The sequence below is a fragment of the Zonotrichia leucophrys genome, chromosome 1 (assembly GCF_028769735.1).
Source record: "Zonotrichia leucophrys gambelii isolate GWCS_2022_RI chromosome 1, RI_Zleu_2.0, whole genome shotgun sequence".
In the NCBI taxonomy this organism is placed as follows: domain Eukaryota; kingdom Metazoa; phylum Chordata; class Aves; order Passeriformes; family Passerellidae; genus Zonotrichia; species Zonotrichia leucophrys.
The window spans coordinates 93,384,471-93,393,546 of record NC_088169.1 but is presented as its reverse complement, the minus strand read 5'-3'; the positions used below and the strand labels follow the sequence as shown (position 1 = coordinate 93,393,546).

The following is a 9,076-nucleotide window of genomic DNA, read 5'->3' as shown; positions in this document are numbered from 1 at the left end:
GATTGCAAAACCTAGCACTGACTAGCCGAGTTTCTGTACAAAGCATTAGTGCCAAGCTCCACACAGCCTGAATGGGCCACACAAGAAGAGCTGCAACAGGAAACACTTTTAAAAAATTAATTTAAAAAAACCAAGAAAAAACCACCAAAACCAAAAGAGTAAAAAACCAAAAAACAACAAAAACCCCACAAAAACCAAAAACAAACAAGCAAACAAAAACCCCCAAGCAACAAACCCACCATCAAAAAGAACCCACACAGTGAGAGTGATTTTATTGGGAGGGTGACTGAGCATGGGCACAGGTTGCTCAGGAAGTTATGGAGTCTTCATCTCTAGAGACACTCAAAAGCCACCTGTACATACGTGGTCCTGGACACCCCACTTTAGATGGCCCTATTTGAGCAGAGGGCAGAACCCAGACCAGCTCCAGAGGTCCCTTCCAACCTCAGCCACTTTGTGATTATAAGGAAAAGCTCATCAACTCACTCTGCTGGAGAGTGACTGCAAATGGCCCACATTCACATCTTCATCATGCAGGAAAAGAAAGGATGCAGTAGACCTGTTTTTGCTGACTTCACATTGCTGCTTTCCCAGCAGGCAAAGGGAATTTTTCAACTTCTGTATCAGACTGAGCTTCTGGCATGAAGCTCAGCGCCTGGGAAGAAACCAGTCCCTGAAGAATGAGGGTTGTTTGGAACATGACAGCATCTACACGCCATGTAAAAATTCAAGTATGCATCAAAAATATTTTCTTTGCACTCATACCTCAGTACATTGGCAGTAACAATTCCAGGGTCCTCTGTAACAGTTGATCTGGGCAGGAAAAGCTTTTGTTCTTATAAGAATAAATAGAAAAGGCATCTTTGCAGGCACAAGATTCAGTTATGCTTGGTGGTGGATTTTTTTTGGGAACATAGACCTCTTACAGGGGACTTGTACTCTCCTGTACTAAAACAGGAGTACTATCTTGCAGTACTCTCCTGCACTACAAGATAGTCAGTGTCAAAGTAAAAATCCTCATCTTACACTTCTTGTCTCCCATTCACAGGAACCACAGAATAAGTGGAAATTCTGGTTACATACAGCATGACAACATTGAGCTCATTATTTCCAAGTCTGGTACTAATGAAAAATAGAAGTTTATTGCAATAAACAAACACATGGTTTAGGCTTGTAGTTCATTAGGGAAAAGAAAAATTAACTTAACTTATTGAGAGCAGTCAGGCAGACTCCTAAGTTCTTAAAAATGTATCATACAACTTGCCTATTATCCAGTTAGGACAAACTACACAGCCAAAGTGACACCAAGAAGAAACACCTGGAAGGCAAGCAGTAGTTCCTTTAGGAAACTGCTTTGGTCTTGCTTAGCATTTTAGCCTGCTACTAATTTTAAACTTCACCCTTCCTGGACAACAGCAACTTCCATGGTTTAAAAAAGATCCTCTGTATGTACACCAAAAGAGTACAGTGGCTGAGTTCCAGACACTCTCTCTGTATCCATCTGGTTTAGCCATAAAGATCCTACATTTGTGCACTTCCCATGATTTTTAAAGATGCAAGACAACCCACAAGCAATTAAGATTTATTCTTGTGACAGAGAAATGTCATCACATAGTGCATCTTATTTTATTTCTCTCCCAAGAACATCAGTGCAATTCCAGGGACTCAGAAGAATACACTGATTGGCGATGGCTTGAGTTTCCCTTCCTGGATACGCTTCTCTTTACGATCCTGTGGAAGAGAGAGAACATTTATCACCATCCTACCAGAGAGGAACTTCCAATCAGCCTGGGATAACAGAAGAGCAGTTCTGGTATTTCAGCACAGGCTACATGAAGGCAGCACCATATAGGATTTTAAGGGTGTTTTCCACCCTAAATGATTCTTTGGGCACAAGCTGTTTAAGAGTAAAAGATAACAAGGCACTTAGCTCCACCCACTACAGACCTGCTCAGATTGGCCTCACATCTAGCTACTCTCACAGGCCAGCACAGACCAATTCCTGCAAGGCATTTTGCACCAAACTGGTTGTGTCTCATCACTTGTACCTTAGTTTCTATCTCCTCCTTCTGGCTGAATAATCCAGCTTAGAGAACTAATTCTGGAGAAACTTCTTAATAACTTGCCTAAAAGTGCCTGGGCTCACTTCCTACCCATTTGTACCCCACTCTGCAGTCATGTACCTCTCTGACAGGTACCATTGCAGTACACAGGCACTGCAGAAAACGGCCAGATTCCTGCTGCTGGATAAAACCAGATTTACTTCAAACCTGGTAATTTACCTCTTGCCTTCCCAGACACACAGCAAACATTCCTCAGAGAAGAGACTATGACTACCGTGCCTTATGTAATACCAGGAAAACAAGAAGAATCCCCAAACATCACTAAAGGAACCACAATAAAGGAAAGTGAATTATCCTGGACTTCAGCATGGCAAAATACTTAAGTCTCAAGAACACTTATATCAAGATGCTCAGCATGTTTCCTAAAACCCAAATTTCCAATTCACTCAGGCAAACAATATTACCTACAAATTCTGTTAATTCATGCTAGTGCTTCATGGTTTATTATTTGATCTAAAATGCTACTTCTGTGCAAAAGAGGGAAATAAAAGTGGTTTACAACAGCCACAAATTCTCTACTAAAAACAGGCACTGTCTGCCTGTTAGCATTTTTTATGTATGTATACAACAGAGTTTTTTTTCATAATGATCTACCATTGCTTAGATTCTGACACTCATAGTTTAGGAGTTAGAATAGAAGCAAGATAAACCTTCCATATTATTAGAGCGTCCAGCTGAGATCAGACACTGCAATTGGCATAATTATCCCTCCCCTTTTGCTTCACTAAATTAGAGAAATGGTCAAGCAACTGCACAGAGATATCGCTAGGTCTGCCATCCATAAGCTTCCTGTGTATTTTGAGTTCAAAAAGCATAGTTTATGTGTGCAACTGCTGAAAATAAGAGTAACTTAGGATTAATTTTCACTCAGTGCTAAAGAGAGCTTTGTGACTGCAAAATAGCCTGATCAAGCAACCTGTGACTGGCCACTGGCCACAGCCCCAAGGGTACAATAAAGGGCTCTCAGAAAAACAAGGCTCTGCAACCAGTAACAGGTTTTGAGACAGCAGGCTTGCTACAGCCTTCCTTCCCTCACTACTTCAATGTATTAATCATTCTTAGGGGCATGAGGATCCCACAGACTGAGACCCCAAGAAGATGTACATTTTACAACCTGGTGTTTGTGGTGTTCGCTGACGTTCAGCGTTCTCGGCCGACTTACCCTGTCAGCTTTTAAGACAAAGATCCAGAAGAGGAGGGGGCCTAAGCCATAAACAGCTCCTAGAAAGGACGTCCTGGGTGTCGGGCGGAATGTCGGGTAGACGTTCTGCGACTTCGCGTAGGCCCAGCGGATCAAGGCGGGATTTTCCTGGGGTGCAAAGACAACAGCGGTGAGGCCGCGGGGCTCCGCACTGGCCCCTCCACCCGGGGACCGAGGCCGAGGCGCAGCGGGAAGGGCACCAAGGTCACGGGGAGGGCGGGCAGCGTCCCGCCGCCAGGCCCCGGCCCCAGCACGGCCGCAGGAGCGGGCCCCGCTCCGGGACCCGCCGGGTGAGGCGGGCGCGCCCCGCGCTTCCCCCGCCGCCCCTCGGCCCCTCCGTCCCCACTCACGATGACGGCGGGCGGGCTGGGGTTGTTGAGCTGCAGCAGGTACTGCCGCTTGAGCCGGGAGCGGATCGCCAGGCGCTCGGCCTCGGCGCGGAGCTTCTCCGGCGATGTGTCGAAGGTGGCGGGGTCGAGCTCGGCGGGCAGCGAGACGTACTTATTCGGCCTGTAGAGCTTGGCCGCCGATGGAGGCGGTGCCCACGCCATCTTGGAGAGCCGGCCGTGCCGGCCGTGGGGGCGGTGCCGGCCCTGCCCCGCCCCGCCCGCTGCGGGAGCGGCCGCCTCCCCTCACGGAGCCGGAGCCGGGAATGGTTTGGGCTGCAGGCACGGTAAAGTTCATCCTCTTCCAACACCGCTGCCGTGGGCAGGGACAACGTCCACTAAAACAGGTTAACAGAGCTCCGTCCCGCCTGATGGGCCATCCACAGCTTCTCTGGGGAACATCCACAGCTGGGGAACCTGTGCCAGTCCCTTACCACACTCAGGGTAGAGGATTTTTTCTGTAATGTTTAACCGAAACCTACTCTTTCGATTTAAACCCGTTCTCTCTCCTCCTGTCACTACATTCTCTTGTAAATAATCTTTCCCCATCTTTACTGTGAGCTCCCTTCCAGGTACTGGAAGACCACAATTAGGTCACCTCAAAGCCTTCTCTTTCTCAGGCTGAACGAGCCCATTTCTCTCAGCCTTTCCTCGTGGGAGAGGTGTTCCATCCCTCTGATCATCTTGTTGGCCTCCTGTGGACTCGCTCCAGCCGGTCCATGTCCTTCCTGTGCTGGGCCCCAGAGCTGGATGCAGTGTTCCAGGCGGGATTTCGCAGAGCGCAGGGACAGAATCCCCTCCCTTGTCCCTTGGATGCAGCCCAGGACACGTTTGGCTTTCTGGGCTGTGAGTGCCCGTGGCCAGAGCATGTCCAGCCTCTCACCCAGCAGCAACCCTGGTGAGAGCTGCTCTCCATCTGTTCCTTCCCCATCCTGTGTTGATACCAGAGCTGCTCTGACCCAGGTGCAGCACCTTGATTCCCAGGTACCCACTTCTCCAGCCTGTCTTGGCCTTACCCGGCCTCACCTGCTGTGGCTCAGGGCATGTAAGGAGATGGTTTTGTTCTCACAATAACAACAGTCCCAGCAGGTAAATTTTTCCTGTCCCCTGCAATTAAAATGGCCTTCAGGATGGGTCACAGGTCCTGAGTCTTGACCTCTTTGAGTCTGCTGGGACAAGGGGGTGCCATTGCTGTGGGGGTGTTTACTGCCCTTTTGAACAGTATTTCTATGTTTTAGAAAGTGTAGTTAATGTATGTCAAACTGCTGAAAATAAGTCTCTTAAGATTACAGGATCATGGAATCACAGAATATTCTGTGTTGGAAGTGACCCACAAGGATCGAGTCCAACTTAGCCCTGCACAGATTCATCCCCAAGAGTCACACCCTGTGCCTGAGGGCATTGTCCAAGCACTTCTTGAACTCTGTCAGGCTGGGTGCTGTGACCACTTCCCTGGGGAGCCTGTTCCAGTGCCCAGGCACCCTCTGGCTGAAAGAACCTTTTCCTAATATCCAACCTAAACCTCCCCATGGTCAACTTTAGGCCATTCCCTCAGGTCCTGTCATTGTTCACCAGAGAGAAGAGATCAGTACCTGTCCCTCCACCTCCCCTCACAAGGAAGGATGGCAATTAATTTACACTCTTGGTGCTACAGAGAACTTTGTTATAGCTATATTTGAACATTAATTAATTTTTGAACTGAATAAAAAATCCCAACATTGGAACAGTATTCCATGTTATGCAAGAGATATGTTGCAGGTAGACTGGTATTTGCAAATCCCGCCGTTTCTGGCTTTCAGCTTCAAATTGTCCCTTTGATTCTTTAACCAAGGCTGAGCTGACTGGACAAGCTGCCAGGTAACCTCCAGGGTTCTCAAGAGGTGACTCACCCCCTTGACAGACACTACTGACATGTTCAGGATTCAAAAGATGTGGCATGTGGGGACGCTGTCTAGTGATGGACTTGGCAGTGCTGGGTTAATCACTGGACCTGATGATCTTAGAGTTATTTTACAACCTTAATGATTCTTAGGCTTTGTCTTAAAGAGGTTTTTATCTTGTTGGTATTAAGAACATTGGTTTCCAGTGATGTAAAAACAATGCAAGTTGTCTCTCTGGAAACAAAGTAGCCAGTAAACAAGGTTCCTGTTGTGTTTTCTTCTTCTAGTCTACAAAACAGTGATAGTTATGCTGATTGGGACCCCGTAAGTTGCTGTGCAGATGTAGTTATGGCCTGATTCACTCTGTGCTAACTGCAGACTTAAGGTAATGTTGAATGAGGGATTACAATTTCCTCCTAAGCATACACAAAATAATACTGCTGACTTGATTTAAGATACTGTGTTTTGGCACTGCAATAATAGAGCACAAGCCCTTCCTCACATCCTACAATTTCACTCTTTTTTCCTAAGCACTTAGAAAATAAATGACCTCCTTTTGGTCCGAACAGCTAATTAGGAGTTGTGACTTGCTTTCAGCAGGATGAAATACAAGTTGGATGTTTCAGCAGTTTGTGTACCTTGAGCACCCCCACCATAACACACAGCATTAGGTGCATTTCCCTCTCTCAAGTACAAGCCCATAGTCATCTCAGAAATCTCTCCAGCTTTTGCACCCCCATTTTCTTCACAAGCATGTGCCTGAAAATCCAAGTGAACACCAAGCTGCTTCATTCACAGCCTGCTCCAAGGGAAGTACTTAACATGCCCTGTTGCTTTTTCTCCCAGGGCTTTCAGCTTGGGTCAGTGGCTCCTATAGCATGGAAAAATATGCTCCCTTTACTTCCCATTTTGTGACCATTAGATTTAGCGAGCTCAGTGTCTCCAACTCCATGATTTGTGTCTCTTCATAACCAGCATGTAGAGCTGCTTTAGCAGCACAGTACCTATACCAGCAGCACTGCCATGTGGCACTCCTGTGGTACTTTCATCTCTGAGTGCTCCCAAGGACTTGGCAGCCTGTGCCTCCCAGACCCTGCATGGCTTGCTGCTTTTAAAGCTGCTCCTCCCTGCTCTCTCTTATTTCTTAATAAAAGGACAATCACAGATTGATTCCTGGCAGAAGCAGGAGTGCAGATTGGATTAGCAGACTGGGAAGGGTTAGCTGTTCTGTGGGAAGTGGTGGGGTTTTTTTCCCTCTTTGCTGCATCACAGAGTGGAACAGAAGGCTCCTGTTCCTGCAGCTCTCCCAACGGACTTCCAAAGAGCCAGATGCCTTTGCCCCAATGCACTGACTCCCGAGGCCTGTCTGTGGTGGTGTGTGATGGCTCCTGTGGGCAGCAGCAGAGGTGGTCTCGTGGTGAAGTCACTTGGCAAAGGCAGCGGGTTCAGCTCCAGCCCTGTTGCAGAATCTTTGTGATCTTATCAGTGCAGGTCCAAGCTGAGCCTCTCCCCAGAGCTCGTAGCTGTGAGTGTGCATGCTTGGCATGCAAACAGTGCTGGGATTAATTCTACTGGGAGAAAAACAGAAGGTACAAAGCAACATTTCCATTAACAATGTAATGTACTGTATTAGAAAACCGAGCAGCCAGCTGCTATGCTGAAAACACCTTTGCATTTCATCTCTAGCCACTAACTCATCCTCCTTCCCAAAGGATCAAAATCTTCACAGGAAGTCTTTTCTGAGAGATGGCACTTGTTTCATGGGGTAAGAAAATAACTAAATAAATCCCTTCCTGAGAAAAATATTCTCTGACAGCGAAGCTTGTGCATTGCAATTTGTTGTTTTCACTCTTCCAGGGGTGAATTTGTGCACTTTCTTTGTTTTGTAACAGCCATGTTTCTAACTTTAAACCACATCCTTCAGCAAAAGCCTGAGTCACCAATAGTCAGTGTCTCACCCTTGCATAAAGCAATGCAGGACAAAGACAGAAACACTGCAGACAAAGCACTTGACTGAAATCAGTGATTGTTTTTTCTCCTGCTGACAGGAACTGCTGCACCCAGGGAGAAATGCTGCGGTGACAAACTGTCCTCCTGTGCAGACCTCCTGCATCATCTGCTCCTCCTGGGCCACCCTATGGCAGCCTCTGAACACAGCCTTGCTGCTGCTGCAAACCACCTCTGAAACAAAAGATTTTGCAAGAATGAACAAGACCCTTCTTGTCTCTTTTGTCAGCCAGATCGTGAAGCTCCTTTGACTCTTCTCCTGACTGCTAGTGTTGACCTAAGGCAAGCAGCAGGAATATAAAATAGGCTCCAGTAAGGGTGGGGCCAGTCTCAGTAGGGCAGCACAGGCTTGAGCTAGAATATGCTGATCTTAAAACCACATCCTCATGGGCTCACACACCAAAGCTTAACAGGTAAGACCCCAAGTGCTTTTTCTTCTTTTTAATTAGGACTGATGTTTATTGACTGTTCAAGGCTGGCAGTATTAAATGAAATTGACAATTCTCCTATGAAAATGCCTTTGAAGTTTACATCATCTGTTTTCTTTGCCATCAGCAGTAACCAAAATGGAAAGAACAGTCAAGAAAATTAATCTTTGTCCAGAACCCCATGGAGGGTTGGCCTTGACTGACTGCCAGACATCTACCCAGCTGCTTTCTCACTCCTCTCCTTGAAAGGGCTGGGGGAGAAAATGACATAGAAAATCTCATGGTTTGATAAAAGTGCAGTTGTTAAGAAAAGCAAACACTGCACATGGAAGCAAAGTAAAAAGAGGAATCAATTCACTACAACACATCAGCAGGCAGATGTCCAGCTGTTTTTTGGGAAGCAAGGCCTCAATAGGCATAGCAGTTGCTTGGGAAGACAGATGGCATCACCACAATGTCCTCCCATCATTCTCCTTTCCTTCAACTTTTATTTCTAAGAAGGCCATCATATGGCATGGGATATCCCTTGGGTTATGTGAGTCAGCTGTCCTGGTTATTCCCTCTCCCAATCTCTTGCCCATCTCCAGCCTACAGCCCTCCAAAGTTGTTGGTGGGGTGTTGGAGAGAAAGCCCTGACACTGTGCTAGCACTGCCCAGCAATACCCAAGCCAATGTGCTACCAGTGCTCTTTTAAGCACAGATGAAAGCACAGCCTATAGCACAACCTATAGGTTGCTGTGCAGAAAGTAGAGTCCATCCCAAACAGCAGTTTGAAAGCTATCTGACACCACTGGATTTCAGACTATTCTCATACAAGGTAGCCTGAAATCAGACACACTTCTATGACACTCTGATTGAAGCTGCAAATAGCTTCCACCTAGAGTTTAAAGTAATCCAAGATACCTTCAGTTTAGAACTGTGTGATTTTGCTAGTGGCTTTTCAGTCATGCCCTGAAATACACAGACTGAATTTTTTAACTGTGTACTCAAAGTCACTCTTTTCAGTGTGACCAGGCTAAGTGATTCTGTGCTTCAAGTGAATGAGAGAAAA

At 46.6% G+C, this 9,076-nt stretch overlaps 1 protein-coding gene across 1 annotated transcript; it reads right to left on the bottom strand.

Annotated features, from left to right (window-relative positions):
* Positions 1-1,566: 1,566 nt before the first annotated feature.
* NDUFB4 (NADH:ubiquinone oxidoreductase subunit B4) lies at positions 1,567-3,918 on the bottom strand. Its single transcript, XM_064722617.1, has 3 exons — positions 3,675-3,918; positions 3,286-3,432; positions 1,567-1,731 (listed from the first exon to the last, which is right to left on the bottom strand). Exons 1-3 carry the CDS (start codon positions 3,873-3,875, stop codon positions 1,666-1,668), a joined length of 414 nt encoding a protein of 137 aa, XP_064578687.1. The 5' UTR covers positions 3,876-3,918; the 3' UTR covers positions 1,567-1,665.
* Between the last annotated feature and the right edge of the window lie 5,158 nt (positions 3,919-9,076).

Excerpts from the sequence above, each read along its gene's own strand:
- NDUFB4 (XM_064722617.1), bottom strand. The coding sequence starts at position 3,875 with ATGGCGTGGGCACCGCCTCCATCGGCGGCCAAGCTCTACAGGCCGAAT. Across the intron at positions 3,433-3,674 it reads CCAGCCCGCCCGCCGTCATC|GAAAATCCCGCCTTGATCCG; the intron begins GTGAGTGGGGAC and ends TTTGCACCCCAG. Across the intron at positions 1,732-3,285 it reads TTGTCTTAAAAGCTGACAGG|GATCGTAAAGAGAAGCGTAT; the intron begins GTAAGTCGGCCG and ends TCTCTTCCACAG.